The sequence below is a fragment of the Prionailurus bengalensis genome, chromosome A2, assembly GCF_016509475.1.
Source record: "Prionailurus bengalensis isolate Pbe53 chromosome A2, Fcat_Pben_1.1_paternal_pri, whole genome shotgun sequence".
Taxonomy (NCBI): domain Eukaryota; kingdom Metazoa; phylum Chordata; class Mammalia; order Carnivora; family Felidae; genus Prionailurus; species Prionailurus bengalensis.
Window position 1 is genome coordinate 59,152,263 of NC_057348.1, and position 27,908 is coordinate 59,180,170.

General features: G+C 41.7%; 1 protein-coding gene across 1 annotated transcript in view; it reads left to right on the forward strand.

Moving 5' to 3' along the window:
• TXNRD3 (thioredoxin reductase 3) overlaps positions 1 to 27,908 on the forward strand; it is a gene marked incomplete at its 5' end in the record, with an annotated part of 67,522 nt that overhangs the window by 22,167 nt on the left and 17,447 nt on the right. Inside the window, 8 exons of the mRNA XM_043589410.1 lie at positions 292 to 411; positions 7,836 to 7,978; positions 9,960 to 10,075; positions 11,080 to 11,305; positions 12,736 to 12,828; positions 19,567 to 19,643; positions 20,697 to 20,853; positions 24,784 to 24,891. Coding sequence (XP_043445345.1) covers positions 292 to 411; positions 7,836 to 7,978; positions 9,960 to 10,075; positions 11,080 to 11,305; positions 12,736 to 12,828; positions 19,567 to 19,643; positions 20,697 to 20,853; positions 24,784 to 24,891 — 1,040 coding nt within the window. The remainder of the gene's footprint in view (positions 1 to 291; positions 412 to 7,835; positions 7,979 to 9,959; positions 10,076 to 11,079; positions 11,306 to 12,735; positions 12,829 to 19,566; positions 19,644 to 20,696; positions 20,854 to 24,783; positions 24,892 to 27,908) is intronic.

Genomic DNA, 27,908 nt, shown 5'->3' on the forward strand with positions numbered 1-27,908 from the left:
CAGAATCCAAAGCGGGCTTCAGGCTCTGAGCTGTCAGCACAGAGCCTGATGCAGGGCTCGAACTCATGAGTCGTGAGATCATGACCTGAGCCTAAGTCGGACACTTAACCAACTGAGCCACACAGGCGCCCCAATCATGTGTATGTTTTTGTGGGGTGTGAGGTTGGCCCTATAACTATCTGAGTGTGTCATTTCCACGTTTCAACAACACCTGCTCCGTACATATGTAAAACCACACACATGCTGACACAGACACAGAGGAAACATTAAAACTGTTCTTTTCTTTCTTAGGTCTTGGCGGCACTTGTGTGAATGTGGGCTGTGTTCCTAAGAAATTGATGCATCAAGCTGCCCTTTTGGGGCAGGCATTAAATGACTCCAGGAAATTTGGCTGGGAGTATGGTCAACAAGGTGGGTAATAGTATATAAAAATTTGGATTGGGAGAAAAGAAGACAGAATGCATTTTTTTCTTTTTTTAATGTTTATTTTTGAGAGCGAGAATAAGCAGGGGAGGGGCAGAGAGAGCGAGACAGAATCCGAGGCAGGCTCTGAGCTGTCAGGACAGAGTCCAATGCGGGGCTCAAACCCATGAACCATGAGATCATGACCCGAGCTGAAGTCGGATGCCTAACTGATGAGCCATCCAGGTCCCCTGATAGAATGAGTTTCTTAGAGAAAGGCTTGTGATTTATATTACTGTAGTTGAGTCTGAAATTCATTTAATGAACACTTGTTAGGACCCCACTTTGGCACAGGGGCGTCAGGGGTGGTTGCTTTAAGCCTGGCCCTGCTGTCAGGGGCCTTGGTGCGTAGGGAGGGATTGTGACAGGTACAGCCATCTCAGACCCTTTGCAGAACATGAGAGAGAATAATTGCTATTTTCAGATTTCCTTTAGGTATAAAGAGAATAGAACAGCCAGGGTCATTGTTTGAATTTTATCCATTATTGTGATAACATTTTCTACTTCACCAGTGGTTATATATGTCTTTGGTTAATGAAAGATGGAAACCAAATTCGTGCGATAAATACTTACGGGGTAGGCTCTGAGGATACAGATATGAGAAAATACGGCTCCTTGCCCTTAAGCAGACCACAGGCTGTTGGAAGAGAAGAGAAGAGAAGTGATTCCATGCACTGTAATTCATGGTGAGGTTTTGAGGATTACCTTCAGGGGGCACTTAAGGTGGCCTTGAGAGTCCGAGGTGGAGGAGGTGACCCTTGAGCTGCATCTTGAGGGCCACAGAGAAGCGGGTCGTTGAAGGTAGGGAGCAGCTTGCTCTGAACTGCCGAGCTGTGAGAAAACACGGAGTACTTGGCGGATAAGTGAATGGCTGGCATGGAGAATGGGGGAGGGATGCTGGCAGAAATGAGGTTACAGAGAAGCAGTTGTGAAGGCTCTTCAGTGCCATCTGAAGGAGTGAGGATTGACTCCAAAGGTAGTAAGAGAGCCATCGAGTGTCTGTAGGAGAGGAACCTGAACCACAGTTTGGATTCTGGATCCCTCTGGTGGCACCAGGGAATTTAGCAGGCTGGAGGTGGGGAGGGGGGGCAGGTCCAAAGACATGGAGGTGAGGTGGGGTGCTGTTGCCTAACCCAGAGGAGAAAAGGACCAGGCCTGGGCAAAGGCTGGATTCGGACTGGAGAGTATGAGGTGGATCTCATTTAAGGCCTGGAATTGACAGGCTAGGAGTGGATCGGTGATTTTGTCACTTTAGAATAACAAATACGGAATTAAAAAAAATTTCAAGGATTTGTCTGTCTCCCCAGAGATTTTGACTGAAGAAATGTGTGCATGAGCGTGTCCTTGCAGGTAATTCTGCCAGGCCCCCCAGGTCACAGGTGGGGTAGAGGGTGAAGGAGAGGAAGGAATCCAGGAAGAGGGACTGGGCGACAATGTAGTGTATTGGCCGAGCTGGAAAACACGGGCAAGTGTGAGTTAGTGGCCAGGTGTGGTTGGAGTTCAGCACAGTGAGTTGTGGCTGGACAGACTCTTCACGGACAGATTTCCCCAGATGCTCAGCTCCATGGAGAGCTTTCGGTCCAGTTCCAGGGCCAACTGGTTGTAGATAAAATGAGGTGTCTGCATTTGATAGTTTAGCCACGGGGTCGTCTTCACCTTCAAGTTTCCTGCTCCCTGAATTCTGCATCTTGTGTGGATTGTCCACCTTGGGCCGCTACGGAACATCCTGGTGGAGTTCGCTATCTGGGGACAGTTTGTGCTTGAGCGAGGTCTGGGCAGGGCCTGGGTTTGCCACCCACACTGTAGGTGGCGGTTCAAGTCTTAGGAATTGCTGAGAGGGGCCAGGGAAACCCTCTGGGTGGAAAAGAACAGAAGACAGAGACAGGATCCTGATAAGGAGTGGGCGAGGAAGACGAGGAAAACTAGGAGAGGTGTGTCATCGGAAGCCAGGAGACCCTAGATTTTTAAGGGCAAGATTCCAGGCATGGGGAGTCTCAGCCAAGAACGAAGTGGAGGGAAATGCTGCAGAAAAGGCCAAATGAGTTGGAATAGGGTTTGAATTAGGTACATTTTAGATTTGCAGTTAGGTAGTTACTTGGGTAATCATGGCCAAGTGGGGAGAAAACACCAAACACCCTGAGATGGAGAAAGGCCATGAAGGATGGAACTGTGCAGGTAGCCTGTGATGGGGACTGCAGGGCAGGGCTGTGTGCAGGTGACACGCCAAGGCAGGGTTCCCCACGAGCTGAGAACTTTCTGGTGTGTCAGCCCTGTCCGTGCACACTGCCCTGCATTGCTGGGACTCTGCACTTTCAGGAAGGGACAGTGGGGCAGATGTTTATGCCACTTTACCCCCCTGAAGGGCCAGATTATGTCCCTGAACTCACCTAAGGGCTTAATATTCCTAGTTTCCTGGAGTGAGTAAAATCTTGTATTAGATTCCTCAAAGTTCCACATACAGAATGTTTCTAAGTTAATTTCAAGGTGCTACACTAAGAAATACCTAACCAGCCATCACATGGAATTTAGAGCTTAGTTTTTAGGCATAGGCTCCATGGAATGGCCAAGACTAGTCATAGATTAAGGGGTAAGAGAAAGGAAATGAAAACATGCTGAAATCTTGGTCTGGGAGAATGTTCTAGATGCTTTCATTCTTGATGTTGGCAGAGAAATATGGATTAAACTAAATTTAAAATGTATACATAATTTCCAGATCAGAAATTGAATATAGAACTTCCAAGAAAAAGGGAACGGGAAAATGTACAAAGAAACAGCATGAAACTGATTTAAAACAAACAAAAAACAACCCCAGAAAGCAAGATGGCAGAAACAAGGGCAGTCTTCTACATATTAGAATAAAGCTAAATGAGTCAGCGTCTCAAGTTGCATAGACAGAACTCATCCATGTGCTTTTGCAGGACACACAGCTAAAACAAAGAGATAATTGTTGAGAATATAGTAATTTAAAATTTTTAAATGGCAAATTTAAATTTTCCAATTTAAAATTGATGGGAAATTTGTGAATAGGTGGGAAAAGATATATCAGGGAAGTGAAAACCAAAGCAATACCAGATAGGGAGACTGTACAAGGCAACACACACACACACACACACACACACACACACACAAACTGAGGAATTAATGAGTTAACACCCTCCCCAAAATAGAATCAATGAAAAACACCAAGAATATATTTGAAAATGCAAATGAGTAGGTAGACCTTTGGCAAATCCAATCAGGGGAATAGGAGAGAGAATTCATACAACTATGTAACATTAGGTGTGAGAAAAGAAATACAACTACAGGAAGAGAAGAGAGAAAACAAATTCAATATACAAATTAGTGTTAAGCATATTAAATATCTCGATGAAAGGGAGTATATTCTAAGAAAATATAGATGACCAGAATTGACTTGAATTATCAGAGAAAACATTGCCTGAGGACAATTCATTCTCTAAGAGACCGCAGATTCACATGTAAATTTCCTCAACTCTTCAAGGAACATTTTTTCTGTATTCAGACTATTCTTGAGCTTAGGGAAAAATAGAAGGGCTCACTTTTTTTTTTTTTGAAACTGACATAACAGTGATACAAAAAGATAGTGTAAAAATAGAAAGCTATAGGCCACAGAGGTACCAAATTTTTAGAAAAAACATTAGCAAATCCTCTCCAGCAGTGACTAAAGGGATACACTGTGACTTCTGAGGGTTCGTTCTGTAGACACAAGAGTGAGTCATTAGAAAACCATAGTAGGGATGCTAAAACCCACATGATGACCTGGATTCCAGCTCTGTTATGGCCTAAAATAAATAAATAAATAAATGCCTGTCATTAAACTGAGCAAAGAAATGGACACTTCCTTTACATGATGAAGAAAAGTCAGATGTAAATATTTGACGGAGGGGCACCTGGGTGGCTAAGTTGGTTAAGCATCCGACTCTTGATTTTGGCTCAGGTCATGATCTCAAAGTTCATGGGATCAAGCCTCACTTCAGTCTCTGCACTGACAGTGCAGCACGGAGCCTGCTTGGGTTTCTCTCTCTCTGTCTCAAAATAAATAAATTAAAAAATTAAAATAAATATTTGGTGGAGAAGAGCTTGAGGCATTTACATTAAAGTCAATAATTAGGGCAGCCCACTTCCACTACTAATATCTGCATTGTTCTGGGGCTTCTGGCCAGTGCACAAAAAGGAAGAACAGGAAAGAAAAAGTACATACTTGAGAAAGAGGAAGAAAAAGAGAGTGTAAACCTGTCATGTATGTATATCCGCAGTTATATACACGATCGTATACGAGATACCTAGAATATGTGAGAGATCGAACTAAAAAATGTTAGAACTAATAAGAGTTGTATGGAACTGTTCAGTCACTAAATTGTACACATGAAACTAATATTACACTGTAGGTTAACTAACTAGAATTTAAATTAAACTTAAAAAAAACGGAATACCATATCAGAATTTCTCAGACTTGAAACATGGGACTGGTAGGAGCTACAAGTGTAATCTTAGAGGACTTTGAGTTCATAATATTTTGTAATCGTGTTTCCTTTTAAACAAAAATCTACCACATGTGAAAAAAAAGAGTTCACTCAGTGGCTTATAAGGTATATGTGCAAAAATCAATAGATTCATCACATCAACAATAAGAAATTAAATATTTAATGAAAATTGCAACAAAATAATAGAATAAGTTGGGATAAATTTACTAGGAATGGACAAAATAGATAAGGAAAGTATAAAAGTATAACAAAAAATATACTGAGAATTTTAGATGGGATGTCTCAATATTGTAAAGCCGTTATCTCAAAATTATAAATGTCTCAACAAATTATTTTTTTTTTGGAACTTGACAGATTATTCTAAAGTTTGTATTGAAAGTGAATGTGTGAGGATAGCTGCGCAGCCTTTGAAAAGTGTGGAGAGTAATTTTTCCCATCAATAGTTAAAATGGTGATACTATTACAAAGCTAAACAGGTGGATAAAACAGTAGAGCAGGTGGTTCCAAAGTGCCAGTCCCTGGATTTGCCACATCAGAATCTCGTGGGGGAGCTTGTCTTGGCTCCATAGGTTTGTGGCAGGTCCAAGAATTTTTATGTTTCAGCCTGATTTCCCAGGGGATCCTGGACTGAGAAGGTCCTTGGGGTAAGGCGTTCTTGAAGGGTTACAAGCATAACTTTTCCAGCTTAGAGGGGAGGAGGGATCTTAGGATATGAGGACATGTGCCACTGTGGAGAGGCTCATCACTGCTGGGTCATTACCTTCTGGGCTCAGGGTGTGGGGGTCGGGTAACTTAGCGACCACAGTGACCCTCTGGATTGCAAGATCTTAGGAGACTTTGCTGCATATTGACATCCTAGAGGGAAAGATATGATATCCAGGCCATGAACTCACTGGGTACATTCCTGATGAGTACTGAGGCCTTTCTTGAGAGTGTTGGGTAGGGTGAGTCACCAGACGGGACCTGAGGATGAACCCAGCGGACTGGGTTTGCCTTCAGGAATCTCTTCCAGTTTGATGGGAGCCCCGGGCTGACCTCTGTGTATTATAAGCATGGTGCTGCACGGAGACTGGTTTCTCCTTTGGGAACCAGCATCAGCAGATGAGGTGGATGAACACCAAGAAATAAATCCCGTCTAGAAGATCCAGGATGACGAGAAATTCCGATTCCAACAGCTCCTGCTCCACGTCCAATAGGAAATGAGCAAACGTTGTGATACACATGGTGGGCAGCGGTGAGCACTAACCACACCGATTATAAAGCAGCGTAGGGTCTTGGCTCTCATAAAACCACCTCCAGGTGAACTGAAAGGAAGGGGCCCAGGCTGGGCTGGTCAGGATGATGTGTGGTGCTCGCTGACCTGAGACCCGCTTCTCTTCACATCCGGGGTGCCGTGTGCACCAGGCCTCCTGGAGTGCAAGAGTGGCCGTGGGGTGCTCCTGAATGATAATCTTCCTGCCTTGTGATGTTTTGGACTGGTTTCCCCATTCTCCTCTCCATGGATGTTTTTCTTCTTTTCAGACGTTTTGCTTATGTTTTGTAATGTTAAAGAGAAAAAAGTATAAACTGTAACTGGCCTGAAAAAGATTGAAGTCTTGTGTTCCCTTCTTTTCTTTTTTTTTATAATTTTTTTTAATGTTTATTTATTATTGAGAGACAGAGAGAGTGTGAGCAGGGGAGGGGGCAGAGAGAGGGGGAGACACAGAATCTGAAACAGGCCCCAGGCTCTGAGCTGTCAGCACAGAGCCCGATGCGGGGCTCGAACTCACGAACCACGAGATCATGACCTGAGCCGAAGTCGGACACTTAACCAACTGAGCCACCTAGGCATCCCTTGCGTTTACTTCTTGATTTTTTTAAAATAATTTATTTAGTTTTTAATTTACATCCAAGTTAGCATCTAGTGCAACAATGATTTCAGGAGTAGATTCCTTAATGCCCCTGACCCATTTAGCCCATACCCCCTCCGGTAGCCCTGTTTGTTCTCCATATTTAAAAGTCTCTTATGTTTTGTCCCCCTCCCTGTTTTTATATTATTTTTGCTTCCCTTCCCTTATGTTCATCTGTTTTGTATGTATATACACCACGTCTTCTTTATTCATCCGTTGATGGACACTTGGGCTCTTTCCATACTCTGGCCATTGTTGATAGTGCTTCTATAAACACTGGGCTGCATGTGTCCCTTCGAAACAGCACACCTGCATCCCGTGGATAAATGCCTAGTCGTGCAATTGCTGGGTCGTAGGGTAGTTCTAATTTTCGTTTTTTGAGGAACCTCCATACTGTTTTCCAGAGTGACCGCACCAGTTTGCATTCTCATACTTCTTGATTCTTAAAGCAGTACACAGTATGGCTTCCATGTTGTTGTATATGATTGAGCATTAAAAATAAAATCCAAAACAAATAAATAAAAATAAAATAACATAAAATCCACTTTATATATATACAATGGAGTATTACTTGGCAATCAAAAAGAATGAAATCTTGCCATTTGCGACTATGTGGATGGAACTGGAGGGTATTATGCTGAGTGAAATTAGTCAGAGAAAGACAAATATCATATGACTTCACTCATAGGAGGGCTTTAAGACACAGAACAGATGAGCACAAGGGATGGGAAGCAAAAATAATATAAAAACAGGAGGGAGGGGGACAAAACATAAGAGATTCTTAAATATGGAGAACAGACAGAGGGTTGCTGGAGGGGTTGTGGGAGGGGGGGATGGGCTAAATGGGGAAGGGGCATTAAGGAATCTACTCCTGAAATCATTGGTGCACTATATGCTAACTAACTTGAATGTAAATTGAAAAAATAAATAAAAATAAAAATAGAATCCATTTTATGCCTTCACTCTGATTATTTATTTTCAGTGAAACACAACTGGGAGACCTTGACAGAAGCAATTCAGAACCACATCAGCTCTCTAAACTGGGGCCACAGGTTGTCCTTGAGGGAAAAGTCTGTGGACTATGTCAATTCCTATGGAGAATTTGTTGAACATCATAGAATAAAGGTACTGTTTGTTCATTGCTTTTCTTTACTGTTGCTGGAACTTGCCTTGATCTAAAAACTCCACGTTGCATGTTAAGGGCTGTCGCTGATGTATGCACACACACGGCCTTGAGTGCACTCGCTTCTTCCCCAGTGTCGTTGATTCCACACGCCCTGCCGAATTGAGGGAATTGCCTTTCGAGAGAGCTCTTAATTTGAGGTTATTATTTGCCTTTTGATTTTATTACTATCTTAAAAGAAAACGTTTAGACTAGGTAGTTCAAAGTTTAAAAGACTAAAACTAAAAATTTTAGCAACGTAATTCTTTTTTACAATGAAACCTTGGGTGGGGGGGATGGGAAAAATGGAATAAGTAAGTCACAGGGATAAAAGGTACAGCCTGGAGAACAGAATAGAATAGTGTGGTGTTGTATGGGGACCGATGGCAGCGACACTGGTGGTGAGCACAGTGTAACCCATGGACTTGTGGAATTGCTGTGTTGTACACCCGAAACTAATGTGACATTGTGTGTCAATGGTACTTCAGTAAAAATATAATGATTAAAAAAGTAAGAATAAAATGAAACCTTAACCAGGACTCCAATATATTATTCATAAAAGCATTAATAAAAGTAGCACGAAAATGAGCATATTTTATAATTTTGTAATGTTTACGTATCGTAAGATCGGCACGTAAGGAAAATGAGATCATTTTGATGAACACAAAAATTTTAAATTGGAGTTATAAAAGACCATATAACCCTCAACACCTAGTTTTCTTTTGAACTCTGCTTTCATAGCCCAGTGTGCAGTGTTCTTGGCGGGATCTGAGGTTATTTTGTAGTCCTTCATTATCTCTGGAAAGGTATGAGGCGGTCCACTCAAAGCCGCCCCTTTTGAACCCACACGCTGTCCAATTTGAATTCCGTCAGTCACATGAAACATAACAGAAATATGGGTCAGGTAGTTTGATTTCTCAGATTGTGACATGCCCAGCACATTTGGTTGAATAGAAGCCTGTCGTTCACAACCGTAGCTGCCTCTTGCATGCTTCCTCATTTACTGATAATCGGTGTCTGCTCAGTTAATTTCAGGTTTCTGTCCCTCCACCCCCACAGCCTGCGCTTGTCTGTCTCTTTCCGGACCCACCTGAGCAGGTGGCTGTCTCCAGGCGGCCCGGCCTCCATCCCACTATTTAAACCACCTTCTTGTTTAAACACCTTCATTGGTTTTTGAATTTTTTTGATGAAAATGTATTTATGAATTATGTAATTGAAAATATGCCAACAATGAATAACCTTTGCTGGTTCCCCAAAGCCGAAATCTTTAAATATATATATATTTAATGTCTATTCATTTTTGAGAGACATAGGGCTCGAACAGGGGAGGGGCGGAGAGAGGGGGAGACACAGAATCCGAAGCAGGCTCCAGGCTTTGAGTTGTTAGCACAGAGCCCGATGCAGGGCTGGAACCCACGAACCGTGAGATCATGACCTGAGATGAAGTCTGACACTCAACCAAGTGAGCCACCCAGGCACCCCCATAGCCAAAATCTTTAGAATGGCATATAAATGTGTGCACATTTGGCACTAATCTATTTCCCTTCGCCGTGACACAAACCCGCCTTTCCTGCCACTTTCTGGCCACTTGCTGTTTCCCAAACACCAGCCGCTTTCAGGCCTGTGGGCTTTTTATATGCCCTGTTCTCTCTGTGGATTTCCATTCTTCCCAGATCATTTCACTTTCTTGTCTCCACTTGAAATATCACCACCTTTGAAGCGTCCTTGGCTGGCTTTGCAGCCTACTTCCACTGGGCTCTTCTGGTTGATGTTTTGTAAAGACTTCTCTTTTCTATGTTGGTGTTCATCGCCCTGCATTATTAGTTTTACACGTCCGCTCCTGTTGGATGGGAAGGTCTGTAAGGGTCGTAACTGGTTGTCCAGAGTGTCTCATACTCTACAGTGTGTGTGGAAAAAGGTGAAATTTACTTCCCTCTCTTCCAGGCAACCAATAGAAAAGGACAGGAAACTTCCTACACGGCTGCAAAATTTGTCATAGCAACAGGCGAAAGGCCACGGTATTTAGGAATCCAAGGAGATAAAGAGTACTGCATTACTAGGTAAGATTAAATAGGCAGTTGTAACTGGAAGTTGCGTTACGTTTATGTTTCCAATTTGCTTAGTCTCTGATATCGTTTCACAGAAGATTTGAATTGATGACACATAAAAAGTATAACACAAGAAGCTAAGTAGTTAACATCACGAAGCCAAGAGAAAATAATGCTAGGTGAATAATAAGTCCAAACTGTGGGACAAATACAGGCTGTATGATTCTAGGTGATTGCTCATCGAGGTCTGGGAATTTTGTGGAGGCCGAAGCAAGGAAGGGAATGCAAATAGCTTTAGGGTTTAGTGTCTATATGATAATGAACCAGTGGATCAGGAGAAGCGTGGCTGTTCTTAATACTGAGATTTCACAGTAACTATCCCTGGATGGTCATAAAGAGGACATTGTATAACACATTATGATACAATGACTTTCAAACTTTTTTGAGCAAATGCACATTAAGAAATGCATTTTTCGTTGTACTGTTCAGATTTACACACACACACACACACACACACACACACTCAAACTCAAACCATGTTTCTTATCACGTATAATGTCTAATGTTTTCTATTCTGTTTCATTTTTAAAATACCTTCACTTGTGATCCACTAATTTGATTTTGAAAGAACTACTGTGGACACTATTATAAACTCCAAAAGGCTGATTCTGTTCATGTTTCTTCCTTCAAACACCACGCTGCAATGCAGCCAGACCTCTACACATCGAAACCTAAATAAATCGTTTCATTTACAAAAATGTTTTTTTTAGATTTATTTATTTTTGAGAGACAGAGCGCAAGTGGGGGAGGGGCAGAGAGAGACGGGGACACAGAATCCGAAGCAGGCTCCAGGCTCCGAGCTGTCAGCACAGAGCCTGACGCGAGGCTCGAACCCACGAACCATGAGATCACGACCTGAGCTGTAGTCGGACGCCTGACCGACTAAGCCACCCAGGTGCCCCTATAATTCGTTTCATTTTTATTGCCTGGGCGTTCCTCTTGTTTTTATTTTTCAGTGACGACCTTTTTTCTCTACCTTATTGCCCTGGCAAAACATTAGTAGTGGGCGCGTCTTATGTTGCTCTGGAATGTGCAGGAGTTCTTACTGGCCTTGGCTTAGATGTCACGGTTATGGTGCGCTCAGTCCTTCTTCGGGGCTTTGATCAAGAAATGGCAGAGAGAGTGGGCTCCTACATGGAACAACATGGTGTTAAGTTCTTAAGAAAATTCATACCTGTGATGGTAAGTCTGAAAGGCATTCGGAAATTCCTTTTATTTTTAGTTTTTTACTCTCTTTTCAGTTATTTTATTCTACCAGTCCTGAATTCATTTCATGAAATAAACTAGTCTGTACTCAGTAAGACACCTTAAAGTTAGTGTTCCCACCTCCTGGTCTACAGAACTGACCTCCACGTGTCCCACAGTCCTCGCCCCCATACAGGAAGGTGTCCTTGTTCCTCTCAGGCCCTTGCGTATTTTCTCACCTTCTCTCACTTTCCCAGGGATGCCCCATCTTCAGTTAGCTGTCCCCCCCGCCACCCCCTGCGTTTCCCACCAGTGTCTCTGCTCTTTAAACAAATGAGCCTTCCCTGCTCCTCTCTGCTCTTCTGGCTGGGTCCCCATGTTTCTTTTCCTGTTTATAAGGAGACTTCTGGTTTCTTGCCTCCATTTTCCAGTTCAGCCAACTCTCAGCTGCTTCTACCCTTGCTAACTGCTTTGAAATTGCGTGTTGGGGTCTGTGGCACACTCCATGCCATCAAAGCCAATGGTCACATCTCTGTCCTTATGTGATAGGGTTCTGGGTAGCATTTGTGAAATTGACATGCCTTCTGTTTGAAATATTGTCCTTTTTCTTTTTAAATTTTTTTTAACATTTATTCATTTTTGAGAGACAGAGAAAGCATGAGTTGGGGAGGAGCAGAGAGAAGGGGAGACACAGCATCTGAAGCAGGCTCCAGGCTCTGAGCTGTCAGCACAGAGCCTGACACGGGGCTCGAACCCACGAACCGCGAGATCATGACCTGAGCCAAAGTCAGATGCTTAACCGACTGGGCCACCCAGGCCCCCAAAACATTCTCCTTTCTTGACCTTTCTGGTCCCACAACCTGGGGTTCCGCATCTCCTTGGCCTGTAAATGTCAGAGCACCTGCTCCCTCTTCTCTTCTCTGCTCTTACCTGGGCGGTCCTCATTAGCTCCGTACTTTATTGTCTCGATGGTATAATGGCTCTCAGATTTATATATCCTGCTCAGGGCTCTCTCCTGAACTCCACACCCATTTATCCATTTGGCTGTGGGATATCTCTGCTTGAATTCCTCATAAGCATTTCAAATTTATTAAGACAAAAATGGAATTCTTGATTTTCTTCCTAAATGTATTCCCCAGCTCATCTTTCGGGCCTATCTCAGTAGTCAGTAAGTGGCGCTATAGTCTATGCGATTTATTAAGCCAACACTTACAAAGCATCCCTCACTCCTTTTATGTTACCACCAACTAGTCCATTAATGTAGTCTTACCTCCAAACTGTATTTTGTGACAGTCCTTTCTTTCTCTGTCTTTACCTGGTCCAAAAACCTAAACGCACACACGCGTACACACACGTGTGTGCACCCTATGACCCATTTATTTTCTGTCACGTTTACACAGAATCATTACGTGTTTTATCCTTACAAGGTTCAACAGTTGGAGAAAGGGTCACCTGGAAAGCTGAAAGTAGTGGCTAAATCCACCGAAGGGCCAGAAACTATTGAAGGAGTATATAATACAGTAAGTTTTTATTTTATAAGCATTAAGTGGGTGAACACGCTCATAAATTAGCACAGGTGAAGTGTATGGGAAAATTCTACCAGTTTAACTTTTTTTTCTTTTGGTTCTCTCTCAGACTATAATAAGTACAGCAGGTAGTTGAGCTGTTGACGTTTGGTAGTTTTCACTGTGCATGAAAAATACCCTAAGAAAACATATAAGTAGGTGTAATTATGCATAGAACAAAATCTGGAAGCAGGTATACCTGACTTACTTCTGGGGCATTAGATATCTTCTACATTTGGGCATTTGAATAGTTTCAATAAAAATTCAATATATATCTCATCACTTCTCGGCCTTTTGGCTAAGGTCAAGTGTAAAAATTGAATATATCTTACAATCAGAAACAGCAATAAAGATCTTGTTGTTTTGAAAAACAAACAATATAAAATCTGCAAACAGTGTGAATAGTCCATGGACTATACTGGGTGGCAACAGTTCTAATTTAAACTGATGATATTTGGATGTCAACATTTCTTTTACATACTATAGTTTAGAGTTTTAACTTAAATGATACGTTTATGTTTTATATACTGATATAGTCATGATTATTTTGAGCTAAAAATGTAAACAATATGGGGAGAATCAACAAAGTCAAAAAATAAGTAAGAAAATAAACAAATCAACCCCAGTTAAGATTTCTGTTAGAGTTGCATTGGATATATAAATCAATCAGTAATTTTTTTGCAATATTCAGTCCTCTGATCCATGAATATATCTGCTTTTTTTTAAATTAAAAACCACTTTTAATGTTTATTTTTGAGAGAGAGAGAGAGAGAGAAAGCGAGCAAAAGCAGGGGAGGGGCCGAGATAGAGGGAGACACAGAATCTGAAGCGGGCTCCAGACTCCTAGCTGTCAGCACAGAGCCCGACACGAGGCTCGAACTCAGGAACTGTGAAATCATGACCTGAGCCAAAGTCGGATGTTTAACCGACTGAGCCACCTAAACGCCCCTATATCTGCTCTTTTCCATTTTATTTCTTGTTTTGCATAAGTGCCCTAGCAAAGACCTCCAAGAAATGACAAGTGGCATTCTTGTCTTGTTCTCAGTATTGAAAGTTTTCAGTGTTTCATCATTAAAGACTAATGTTTTCTGCAGGATTTTGTTAGATATTATTAATTAAGTGAAAGAACTTCTTTTTCTTGTTTGCCAAGGGTTGTTTGGTTATTTCTTTTTGTTTTTTTTAAAAATCATGAGTGGATGTTTGGTTGTAACACTTTCTTTTGTAGCTATGGATCAAAACTTTTTTTCTTTAATCTGTTTATGTGTTGAATTACATCAGTTTTCTAACATTCAGTCAACTCTGTATTCCTGGTATAAACCCAGCTTGGAAATGGTTCTTTTTGTATATTGTTAGATTTGGTTATTTAGAATTTTTACATTTATACTCATGAATCATATTGGCTTATACTTTTCCTTTCATATATTGAGCTTTTCAGATTTGGGTAGCAAGGTTGTTCTGGCTCATGAAAACAGTTTGGAGTATATTACCTCTTTCTCTATTCTCTGGAAGCATTTTTATAATATTAGAATTGGTTCTTCGTCTGATAGAATTCACTGATGTAACCATCTGGGCCTAGAATTTTCTGTAAAAATTTTTTTTAATGTTTATTTATTTTTGAGAAAGAGACAGAGCGTGAATTGGGGAAGGGCAGAGAGAGGGAGACACAGAATCCGAAGCAGGCTCCAGGCTCTGAGGTGTCAACACAGAGCCCGATATGGTGCTCGAACTCATGAACTGTGAGATCATGACCTGAGCCGAAGTTGGGCGCTTAACCAACTGAGCCACCTAGGCACCCCAAAGCCTAGAATTTTCTATACATATATGTATTTGACCAGTGATTCCATTTCTTTAACAGTCATACAGCTTTTTCGGCCTTCTATTTTTTTAAAAATTTTTAAATTTTATATATTTATTTATTTTTAAATTTTACATCCAAATTAGTTAGCATATAGTGCAACAATGATTTCAGGAGCAGATTCCTTTGTGCTCCTTACCCATTTAGCCCATCCGCCCTCCGACACCCCCTCCTGTAACCCTCTGTTTCTTCTCCATATTTATGAGTCTCTTATGTTTTGTACTCCTCCCTGTTTTTATATTATTTTTGTTTCCCTTCCCTTAAATTCATCTGTTTTGTCTCTTAAAGTCCTCATCTGAGTGAAGTCATATGGTATTTGTCTTTCTCTGAATGACTAATTTCACTTAGCATAATACCCTCCAGTTGCATCCATGTAGTTGCAAGTGGCAAAATTTCATTCTTTTTGATTGCTGAGTAATACTTCATTGTATATATATACCACATCTTCTTTATCCATTCATCCATCGATGGACATTTGGGCTCTTTCCATACTTTGGCTATTGTTGATAGTGCTGCTCTAAACATGGGGGTGCATGTGTCCCTTCGAAACAGCACACCTGTATCCCTTGGATAAATACCTAGTGCCATTTCTGGGTCGTAGAGTAGTTCTATTTTTAGTTTTTTGAGGAACCTCCATACTGTTTTCCAGAGGGGCTGCACCAGCTTGCATTCCCTCCAACAATGCAAAAGAGATTCTCTTTCTCCACATCTCGCCAACATCTGTTGTTGCCTGAGTTGTTAATGTTAGCTATTCTGACAGGAGTGAGGTGGTATCTCATTGTGGTTTTGATTTGTATTTCCCTGATGATGAGTGAAGTTGAGCATTTTTTCATGTGTTGGCCATCTGGATGTCTTCTTTGGAGAAGTGTCTATTCATGTCTTTTGCTCATTTCTTTACTGGACTACTTGTTTTTTGGGTGTTGAGTTGGATAAGTTCTTTATAGATTTTGGATACTGACCCTTTATCTGATATGTCATTTGCAAATATGTTCTCCCATTCTGTCGGTGGCCTTCTCGTTTTGCTGATTGTTTCCTTCGCTGTGCAGAAGCTTTTGATTTTGATGAGGTCCCAGTGGTTCATTTTTGCTTTTGTTTCCCTTGCCTTCTGACACTTGTTGAGTAAGAAGTTACTGTGGCCAAGATCAAAGAGATTTTTGCCTGCTTGTTTCTCTAGGATTTTGATGGCTTCCTATCTTATGTTTAGGTCTTTCATCCATTTTGAGTTTAGTTTTGTGTCTGGTGTAAGAAAGTGGTCCAGGTTCATTTTTCTGCATGTTGCTGTCCAGTTTTCCCAGCACTGCTTGTTAAAGAGACTGTTTTTATTCCATTGGATATTCTTTCCTGCTTTGTCAAAGATTAGTTGGCCATACGTTTGTGGGTCCATTTCTGGGTTCTCTATTCTGTTCCATTGATCTGAGCATCTGTTCTTGTGCCACATTTTTTTCTTGAGTTACTTTAGATTAGTTCTGTTTTTCTAGGAATTAGTTCATTTCCTCTGAGTTATCGAATATATTGGTATAAAGTTATTCACAGTATCTAAATTTGTAAATTTTTACTTTGTAATAAGGTGTAATTTACATGTGGTGAAGTGCCCATATCTTAGATGTACAGTTCAGTCAATTTTGACAAATGCACATGTTCGTCTAATCCATACTCATTTGAAGGTCACAGACTATTTGTGTGAGTTTAGAGAGCTCTCCAGTGTCCCTTCCCACTCCCTGACCCAAACAACCCTGTTCTGATTCTGTCACCGTAGACTAGTTTAGCCTAGCCTAGATGTCACAGAAATGGGACTATATGGTATGTACTCCTCATATTCATCCATGTTGTTGTTTCTTCTCATCGTATGATTATGTGAATATAAAATTATGGGTGTGCCAGTTTGTTCATTTTCCTGTGGATGGACACCTAGGCTGCTTGCAGTTTGGGGTATTGGGGTAAAACTGCTGTGAAGATTTCTTGTGTAAGCTCTTGTGGACATATATCGTCATTATGTCCACGGGTCATTTACCTGTCATATCTCGCGGGTAAATACCTACGAGTGTAATTAATCGGCCACGGGATAGTTTCTATGTTTAACTTTTTGAGAAACTGCCAAACAGCTTCTAAATGAATGAATCACTTTATATCTCCACCAGCTATGTGTGTGAGTCTCGGTTGTCTCATGTCCTCAATGTTCGGGCTTTTTGGTTTTAGCCATTCTGGTGCGTGTGTGGTGGTGTCTTCTCATGGTTCTAATTTGCGTCTTCCTGGTGACTAATGATGTTGAGCAACTTTTCATATGCCCACGGGCCATTTATATTTTTTCCATTATGAAGTATCTGCTCAAGTCTTTGGTCCATTTTTTTAAAAAAAAATTTTAATGTTTATGTTTGAGAGAGAGGGAGACACAGAATCCGAAGCAGGCTCCAGGCTCTGAGCTGTCGGCACAGAGCCCGACGTGGGGCTCAAACCCACAAACTGTGAGATCATGACCTGAGCTGAAGTCGATGCCTAACTGACTGAACCACCCAGGCACCCCAAGTCTTTGGTCCATTTTGTTGTAGTTGTTGTTACTTGAATTTTTATTCTTGAATTGAAGGGGTTTTGTATGTATCTTGGATACACTCAGTTTTCAGGTAGATGTATTATGAATATTTTCTTCCCGTCTGTGACTTTCCTATTTATTTTTTTACAGTATCTTTTGATGAGCAGTAGTTTTAAAGTTTTTATGGAGTCCAGTTCATCAGTGTTTTGCTTTATGGTTAATGCCTTCTGTGTGCTCTCGGAATTCCCTAAAGGTCATGAAACGATTCTCCTACATTTTCTTCTTGCAGCTTTGTAGTTTTCTCTTTTATGTTCAAGTCTGTAATACACCTTGAATTTTTGTTTATAGCATGAAGTGGGAATATGGGTTCTTTTTCTTCCATATGGGTTTCCAGTACCATTTGTTGAGAAGACTTCCCTTTTTCCCCTGAGTTGCTCGGGTGCCTTTATTGAAATCATCTGACCATTTAACTGTGGATCTGTTTCTGCACCCTTCATCCCATTGATCATTTGTCTGCTTTCACTACATTGTTTTGAGTATTGAAGCTTTATAACAAATTTTAGAACAGGTAGAGTAAGTCCTCCATCTTTGTTTAGGTCCTTTACAGTTCTGTATCACTTTTAAAAACAGCTTGTCAATTTCTACCAGAAAAAAATCCTGCTGGGACTTTGATTGGGATTATATTGATTATATAGATCAGTTTGGAATAACTGAGCATCTTAACAGTATTGAGTTTTCCAGTGCGTGAACTTCATAGGTCTTTCCATTTATTTATGTACTCTGTAGTTTCTCTTGGCAATATTTTATTATTTTGCTCTAGAGGTCTTTTATGTAGTTTGCTAAATTTATCCCTAAAGATTTCACGTTTTTAAGCTTTTATAAAATGGTATTTAAAATTTTTTAATTCATAGCATTTAGTTGGTAGCATATACAAATGCGAGTGATTTTTGCATGTTGGCCTTATTATAGATTCTTGGGCTTAATGTCCACATATAAAGCCAGTTTTGTTCTTCTTTTCAATCTACTTGCTTTTTCTTTTTCTTGCCTTGTTGCACTTGCTAAGTCCTGCAGGACAACGTTGAATAGAAACCGAGGGTAAACATCTTTATCTTGCTACAAGGTGAAGCATTCAGTCTTTCATCATTGCTAGGATGTAAGCTGTGGATTTTATTTTATTTTTTTACCAATGCCTTCTTTCAGGTCGGGGAAGTTTTCTTTTATTTTTAATCTTCTGAGGATTAAATTGAAATCCTCAAAAGGTGTTAAATTTTGTCAAATTCCTTTCCCATATGTATTGGTTAATGATTAAATTATTTTCTCCATTAATTGGCTAATATGATTAATACCATTGATTTTTGCATGTTGAACCAAATTTTCTTTTGGGGGACAAACTCCACTTGGTCATGATCAATTATCCTTTTTCTATATTGCTGTATTTTATTTGTTGACATTTTTTTTAGGATTCTGCATCTATGTTCGTGAGTATCAGCTTATAATTTTCTTTTAATATCCTTGTTTGATTTCTGTATCAGTTGTTTATGCTGGTCTCATAAAAAGGAGTTAGGAAGTGTTCCCTCTTCTTTTTTTTGGGAAAAGTTTGTATATTTAGTATTATTTTTTACTGAAGTTTTGAGAGACCTTACCAGTGAAGTCCTTTGGGTCTTGAGTTAATTTATAGGAAGTTTACAAATGGTGGATCCAGTTTCTCTAACGAGTATAGGGTGTGTTCGTCTGCTAGGGTTGCCATAAGATAACATGGCAAGGGGAATTGAGTTTCTTAACATCTCTGGAGGCTGTGAGTCAGATCAAGGGGTCAGCAGGTTTGGTTTCTTCTGAGGCCTCTCTCCGTGGCCTGCAGATGGCACCTTCTCCCTGTGTCCTCAGGTGGTTGCCCCATAGTCTGTGTCTTCTGTCTCCCAATCCCGTGTTTTTATAAGGACACCAGTCATATTGGATTAGGGCCCCCCCCGCCCAACGGCCTCATTTTGCCTTAATTCTTTAATCACCCTTTCTTCAAACACATTACATTCTGAGGCACTGGAGGTTAAGACAAAACAGTGAATTTGTGGGGGGCGGGGGCGGGGACATAAGTTAGCACGTAACGTAGAGTTACTTAGATTTGCATGTGTGTGAGTTGGTTGAACAGTATTTCAAGGAATCTATTTCATCTAAACTGAGGAAATGATTTTGGCACAGCGTGTTCATAACATTCTACTATCCTTTTAATGTCTGAAAGATCTCTAGTGATGTTCCAAACCTCTCTCATTCCTGATATTGACAATTTGTGGTTTTGATCTGGCTCTAAATATAGGTTTTGTTAGCAATTGGTCGTGACTCTTGTACAAGGAAAATGGGCTTGGATAAGATTGGTGTCAAAATCAACAAGAAGTGAGTACACATGGGATCATTGCACTGTGGCTGCACAAAGCAAAATGTTTCTACAGACCACCTCTTGGAAATTCCCATTTAGTTATTAAGATGCAAAGTGTTAATGCTTTAAGTTTATTTCACAGTAAGTATTGTGCAAGTATTTGTTTGTTTACCATTTTATTTATTTTTTTAATTTACATCCAAGTTAGTTAGCATTTAGTGCCACAATGATTTCAGGAGTAGATTCCTTAATGCCCCTTATCCATTTAGCCCATCCCCCCTCCCACAACCCCTCCAGTAACCCTGTTTGTTCTCCATATTTAAGAGTCTCTGATGTTTTGTCCCGCTCCCCGTTTTTATATTACTTTTGCTCCCCTTGCCTTATGTTCATCTTAAAGTCCTCATGTGAGTGAAGTCATATGATACTTGTCTTTCTCTGACTAATTTCACTTAGCATAATACCTTCTAGTTCCATCCATGTAGTTACAAATGGCAAGATTTAATTCTTTTTGTTTGCCGGGTAATACTCCATTGAACATATATACACCACATTTTCTTTATCCATTCATCCATCGATGGACATTTGGGCTCTTTCCATATTTTGGCTATTGTTGATAGTGTCCAGCTCTTTATTAGTATCAGTTTTTTTCATTAATCAGTAATTCTTTATTGTGTGTCTTAAAGAGCTGATACATTAAACAGTGATCTTAAAAAATAAATTGTGGAAATGTATTCATCCACTGTTTGATTTTGAGTGAATTTTTATGTCGTTGGTCAAGCAAGGAGAAAAACTTCAAAGCTCTAAGTGGGACTTGGGGGAAATCTGGAGATATCCTTGGCATCTAGAAAATGAGCGTGGTTTCACCAACCCAAAAGGTGGCTTTTTTGGAGCTGCAGAAACCCCTATGATTTTAGCCATTGGTGTTATAGACATTGATGCCTGAGGTGCATCACTTCTTGGAGGCAGGTCTTTACGTGTTTAGTCATTTTCTCTTGGAAGAGTTAGTGGTAGTCACGCAGCAGTACGGAGTGAGCCATAATGTATTTTGTTTCCTTCCCAAAATCTGCAAGGACTGGCAAAATTCCAGTAAACGATGTGGAACAGACCAATGTGCCCTACGTGTACGCTGTTGGGGATATTCTGGAGGGTAAACTTGAGCTCACACCCGTTGCCATACAGGCAGGCAAGCTGCTGGCTCGAAGACTTTTTGGGGGCTGTTTGGAAAAGGTGAGTTTCCTGCTGTCGTTTTTGAGATGATATCTAAATCAAAATCGCGATTAAAAGAATCAACACTTGTGTGCTTGTTTTGCAAGTAAAGGGTTCCTCACAGATAAATTAGTATTTACTAATGATTTTCAACAAATACTGTGTGAGTGCCTGCCATGTGCAAGATGGCAAGATGTGCAAGATGCTGGGTGATATACAAAGGATTGGCATGGATCCAGTGCCAAAGGGCTTCCCAGGTGGGTGGGGGATTATGAGTAAGGTAAGACAAGGGGCAGTTAGTTGTGACTCATTGGACTGATAAAGGTGTCCCAGGTGGATGGCTGCTGGCCCTGACTTCAGTGCCTGCTGGTGTGTGAACCTGGTCAGGTGGTTTCAAGTCTCTGTGCCTCAGTTTCGCCTCTGCCAAGTGTGACGGAGATGATTCCTACCATGTCCTGCACCTTTCGTTGCGTTCGATCAAAGATGTGGTACTGGCTTTGCAGGATGAGTAATTAAAAACTGAGGAAGCACAGGATTGTTCTGGTAAGTAGATAATGCAGAGGCAAGCACAGAGCTCAGCAGGGCTTGGTTTGCTCCAGGACTGTGAGCAGTCTGTTAGAGTTCCCAACTGGAGACATCGTGCCCCCACTCCATGAAAGCACTCTGGACATGTGCAAGTGTTGGCAGAGGAAGGGCATGGGTGGGGGTGAGGAATGCTAAATGTTCTGTTCCACACGAGGAACTGTCCCTTCCACAATTCCTACAGCATTCCAGGAGTGCCTGGGTGGCTCGGTTAAGCATCTGACTTCGGCTCAGGTCATGATCTCGCGGTCTGTGAGTTTGAGCCCCGCATCGGGCTCTGTGCTGACAGCTTGGAGCCTGGAGGTTGCTTCAGATTCTTTGTCTCTCTCTGCCCCTCCCCCACTCACCCTCTAGCTCTCTCTCAAAAATAAACATTAAAAAAAAATTTATAAAAAAAAAAATCTCGTGCCACAGTAACGAATTGGAAAGGCCTTCTCTACGCGGTGGGGACTGTTGAGACCTTTATTCCCTCTATCTTTTTGTTTAGAAAGATGTTAAACCACAGGAAGAATAGTAACAATCACCCATATTACCCTTTCATTCAGATCCCCCCATTATTAATATTTTGCCATCTTGGCTCTCTCTCCTTTTCTGAGTATGTATGTGTACACACATGTACTTTGTTTTTCCAGAGCTTTTTGAGGTAAGTGGCAGGCATCAGTGACCTTTGGCACCTGTATACTTCAACACACATCTTCTGAGAACAAGGGTATTTACTTCCATAACCACAGTTCTCTTATTCTATCTGAGAAATTCAACAAAAATGAAACACTGTTCAGATTTCCTCAGATGTCCATCACATGTGCGCATGTGCACGTGTTTGCTTACCGTGGCACACTCAACTCTTCTGACCCTTAAAGCTCTTTTAGACTGGCGTCGTCCCCCTGCCTTTAATTGTCTGCTTGTTTTGTTTTTCATGACTTTGATTCTTGATGAATTCAGACTGCTTTCCTTGTAGTGTCTCTATTCTGAATTTCTCTGATGGTTTTGCATGATTCAGTTCAGGTGAAGCGTTCTGAGCACACATGCTTCGTAAAGGATGCTGCGTTCTGCTTTTTTATCGCGCCAGATGCCTCGTGAGGTCATGAATGAAGACCTTGAACGTATACATGGAGGCATTGCTAGGATGTGGGTCTGCAGGTGTCAGTGGGTGGGGCCTGGGATGCTGAACATACATTGTCACAATGCAGTTAGCATTTCGGGGTGTATGGAGGCAGAGTAGTTGCCTAATGCTCCGAGAAGTCAATCCAGGTGGCTTTGAGGAGCAGTGTGGTTAGGGTATGAAGAAAAAGTAAGCATTAAGGTACAGGACCAAAAGGAAGGCTACAGGCAAGGCAAGATGAAGTCCAATTCAGTTGGAGGAGATGGTCTAAGATGTGGAAAAAGTGTTTTCAGATGAAAGGAAGGAACACTGAGGCATTTCTTCTTCATTATCCTTAATTGTTAGGACACCAGAGACAAAAAGCATCCATTGAGAATAAGCCTCCCCTGTAAGCCGGGGGACACGGGGTCAGTTGCTGGTCAATACAGCCAACCCTTGAACATCAAGGGTTTGAACTGTGTGGGTCCACTTACAGTGGATTCTTTTCAGTAAACACAGGACAGTGCTATCTATAGATGTATTTTCTTTTCCTTATGATTTTCTCAATAACATTTTCTTTTCTCTAGCTTACCATATTGTGAGAATGCAATATCCGATACGTGTAACATAATAACATGTATTAGTCGACTGTTTGTGTTATTGGTAAGGCTTCCCAGTCAACAGTAGGCTATTCGTAGCTAACTTTTTCGGGGCGGGGTGGGATCAAAAGCCATAGATGGGTTTTTGACTGCATGGGGGTTCAGCACCCCAACCCCCACATTATTCACGGTGCAACTGCAAATGAATCAATGAATATCTGAGGGCCTGAGAGAAGTCTGGAAAGACGAAGGCAGTCCCTGTGGTTATGTGATTTTTCTCTAGCCGCGTGGAAGAAAAGAAAAATCCTTGGCTTACCCATGATTTGTAGGTTAGCAAGACTGAAGTGGTATTAGAGCACATAACTCAAAGATTCTAGGCCCACGTATATCGTCCACCTCACCGATAGAGGGATACCTGGTGGCATGTTGATTGGTTTTTGTCTTGGGTAATGAGAAATAGAGACTCACTCACGTGACGCAAACTGAGGGGGTTTCTTACAAGGATCCTGTAAATTAGTAAGTTGCAATGCACAGTGACTCTGAATAAGCGGCATTCTGGGACCGGGCTGCACTGAGTTTGGAGCTAGAACTGGGTCTGGGGTCACGGCTGCTCTGGGGGTGCTCTGCTTCACAGGGTGCTCTTCCATTAGCCTAACTTGGCTACGGCTCCACGGCCACCAGGGGATTCTTTCTTTGCTTCGAGCTCATCTTCCTGCAAAAGAAAGAATTTGATTAACGTAGCTTATCTTTTTCTACATAGGTTTCTGGCCAGCTTATGCCTTGGCTTTCTTTGTCACCCTTGACCTAATCACCAACAACCTGTTGGCAAGGTTTGGGGGGCCACGAAGTGCTATGGGCAGTGTCGCCCCTTGAGGGGCTATGGATGGACGGGCCTAGAGACCTCTATCTCTGGTTGTACCCTCTATCGTTTCTGTGCTGCTGCACCCTTTCTCTCCACGCAAGGTTTTTATGACACTTCCACCAGTGTGTTCCCATTCTCCTCCAGCTGTCACAAAGACACCCTCTTCCAGGCAGAGATGCCACCTGCACTCACACTCACTTTCCCACAGGCAGGTGCACAGAGCTGCTGGGAGATGCGTGTAGGGCTCAGGGTCTGCAGTCTCCCTGTGATGTCCACTCACACCCTGCCTTAGTCTCATAAGGGCTCTCTGGGGGCTGTGCCAGAACCACAGGACCTATGAGACCCCGGTCCTCATGTTATCCCCCCACTGTACATACACCATCTCCCCTTGATGGGTCCAGGGCAGTCACCCCCTCCAACACTGTCGAACTGCTTCTTTGTAGTTACGTGAACGGCCAAGGGTGGTCTCAGCTCCCACCCAGATAGTGTGATTCTCGGTTGCCTGGTAAAGGTATTCCGGGGGAGCGGAGTCTGGAATCCCGGGGATGGAAAGAAGACATTTTAGAGAGTCTCTGGAGGCACTCCGCCCCTACTGCTCTGTTTCAGAAACGGAAGTCGGGTGTGGGCTCTGGGAGAGCTGGTCTCTGCCCTGGAGTTGGGCTCGCCCCATCCTTTTGGGTAACTTCGAATGCGCCGACGCAGTGATAGGGTCAAATGAGTCACATTGAACCGGACTTCCTTGTTCTCCTTCTGTAGACGTATGTAATGTAGATGTTTGCTGTGAAAAGTGTCCCAAAATAAGCAGATGTAATTTGTTTATCTTTCAGTGTGATTACATTAATGTTCCGACTACAGTGTTTACTCCTTTGGAATACGGCTGCTGTGGATTATCTGAAGAGAAAGCTATTGAAGTGTATAAAAAAGAGAATCTCGAAGTAAGATTGTGTTTTAATTTACTGCTTACTTTTTTAGAAGTTCTCTTTCTGTCAACTGACTTTGCTGTCGCTTTTTGTTTTGCCCATGACCGTAACGGTTGTATTGTAGGAAATCATATTCCTGTTTTAGGAAAATTAGGAATTCAGTAATTTAACTCTCCTTGTCTAGCTAATAATAATACAGCTGGGGAAAGGGAGACATACAACGTATGCATTAGGACTTAGGGTCACAAGTGACAAATGTCTATTGGAGTAGGCTTATACGAGGAAGCACAAGTTACTATAAAACTTTTAGGAATGCGGGAGGGGATCAAGGCCTCAGGAAGAGCTAAGAACCAGGAACTGCAACTCGCATGCATGCGGTTCATTCTTCTGCTTTTTGCACACGGACTGTATTTGCCCCTGGTATGCACATAGCAGCCAAAATATGGCCTTTCTTCAACAGACGAGTTTATCCCATAGTGCTGGTCTTAGGAGGAATCGACTGACTCACTGTTTCTCAGTCTCAATTCCAAATTATGGGAGATGACATCTGATGGGTCCGAATTGGGTCAACCGTGCACCCACTTCCATTCCACATGGCAGTAGCCAGGCTCGTGTCACATCCACATGGCTCTGGGAGCCTGCATTGTTTATGGCCTCCGGTGGGTGGGGGTGGGGGGTAGAGGGGTGGGAGGTGGGACAGTTCCCAGGGTTGTCAGCCTGTTGTGGGCTGTGGGCTGTCAGATTCCCAAAAAGATGTCCTCCACACACGTTTATTTCCACCTCCCTGTCGCCCCTGCCCCATCCAATCATAACAAGCTTCTAAGTAAATATTTTCCTACGTTGTATTTTGATGAACAGGTTGAATGGATTTTTTTCTGCACACCCTTCCAACATAGGGGGGATAGGGAGGAGTAAAAAGAGCAGGAAGATGATTAGTACTTGATGTTTTCAGCAAAAGAGAATTGAAATATCGTTCTTCTCCCTTGAAGGCACCTCAGTTACTGGGAATTCCTTTAAGTGACAGCACTAGTTAAGTGGCCTTATATACATTTCTCGTATACATGATTAAAACTTTATAATGTTGGGGCCCCTGGGTGGCTCAGTCGGTTAAGCGTCTGACTCAGCTCAAGTCTTGGTCTCAGGGTCGTGAGTTCAGGACCCACTTTGGGCCCCGCACTGGGATTGAAGACTACTTAAAACTATATATATACTTTATAATGTTATTTTAGATGGTTGTTTTCAATGAGAAGCAGACGTTTTAGATGATAGTATTTGATCAGTGTTTGTAATTCCTTGTAGAAACGGGTCATTTATTTTCTGCAGTGGTGAACTTTGACTTGAGTTTTGGAACCGTGTGAACAGTTATGGGTTTAACGCTTAGTTCAAAACATTTGAAGTTAATGAGAAATTAAGATAGAAAGACAGGCACATGAGAGGAAGAACATAGAAGGCCATATGCCAGACAGAGGAATGTCTTTATAGGAAAAGAGTTCCCTGGGTTTCTGGGATTATGTCAGGACCTTTTTCCTAAGGTCACTGCAGATCAACTAACCTTTCTTTCTTTCTCTCTTTCTTATTTATTTATTTATTTATTTATTATTTTTTAAATTCACTAATCAGAAATTTGGTCTATTATTTTTTTTTTAATTCCTGTTGTGAAGAGATTTGGGGAAGCCTCTCAAAAACACATAGATAATATTTTTTCAAAGTGAGGATATCGAGGTGGGAATAAAGAAGAATAGGATGGTGTTAGAAGAAAAAGGAATGTTAGAAATTATATTTAATATAAAAAAAAAACCCTCGAATTTGTTAGTTTGCAGAATTCATGCCATGAAGTCCCATAGACTTGCTTTAGAATTAACCTAAAAATCTACCTCTGCGTTTCCTGCCACCTGACCGGGGGAGGGAGAATTGAGGGAGATTTCTCAAGTTTTCACAAAACGGGCTTTGAGATATGGTGAACAATCGCCTGAAAGTATCCCCTTCGTAAATATAATTACGGGTTTTATAGAGCTGTTTCTTATTAGAGCCAGAAACGCAATACCATGGCATAATGCCACAGCACAGTATATTAAAAAAGTAATTCCTGAAGAGGCCAAAATATGGCTGTGTTGATGTGCTGCTCTCTGGTAAAATACAAAATTTTCAAGTGTCTAGAACCAAGGTTTTAACCTGTTTCAATATGAATTACTTTGGGAGTCTATTAAAATCCTTGGTTCCCAGGGAAGACTCCCTCTACATGCTGATGTACCTGAGAGCCATCCTTAAGGCTTCCTTGTTGGTCACCATCAATAGTTCACCAGGAAGTGCTGTCATTTTTGCTCCTAGAGTATGTCTTGTGTGTTCCTGCTTCTTTTCATCCGTGCCCTCCCCAGCCTATGTCAGTCCACTATCATCTCCTGTGCTCCCTGCGTTCAGCTCACTCTTAGTCCACACCAACCTGGTCATCACACATCAACCAGAAGAGCTTTTAAAAATATAGATCAGGGGCACCTGGGTGGCTCAGTCGGTTAAGCATCCGACTTCGGCTCAGGTCATGATCTCACGGTCCGTGAGTTCGAGCCCCTCGTCAGGCTCTGTGCTGACAGCTCAGAGCCTGGAGCCTGTTTCGGATTCTGTGTCTCCCTTTCTCTCTGACCCTCCCCTGTTCATGCTCTGTCTCTCTCTGTCTCAAAAATAAATACTTAAAAAAAAAAAATATATATATATATATATATATATATATATATATATATAAATCAGTTATGCCCTTTCCCAGCGTAAGGCTTTTTGATGATTTCCCGGTGTTCAGAAAATACTATCTGAACTCCTCACTGTTTGTAAGAAGAGGCATCATGTAATCAGGCCATTCGCATTGCTGTCTGTCCTGCTTATAATGGTCCAGTCACACTGGTCTACGGTTTGTTCTAAAAACTCACCATATTTATGGCACAATCTGTAGGCTTCTAGTTCCCCTTGCTTATTACTATGATATGGAAAAGGTGAGGCTAAGCACCCCTGCCAACACTAGGGAAATTATTACCTAAAGGAGA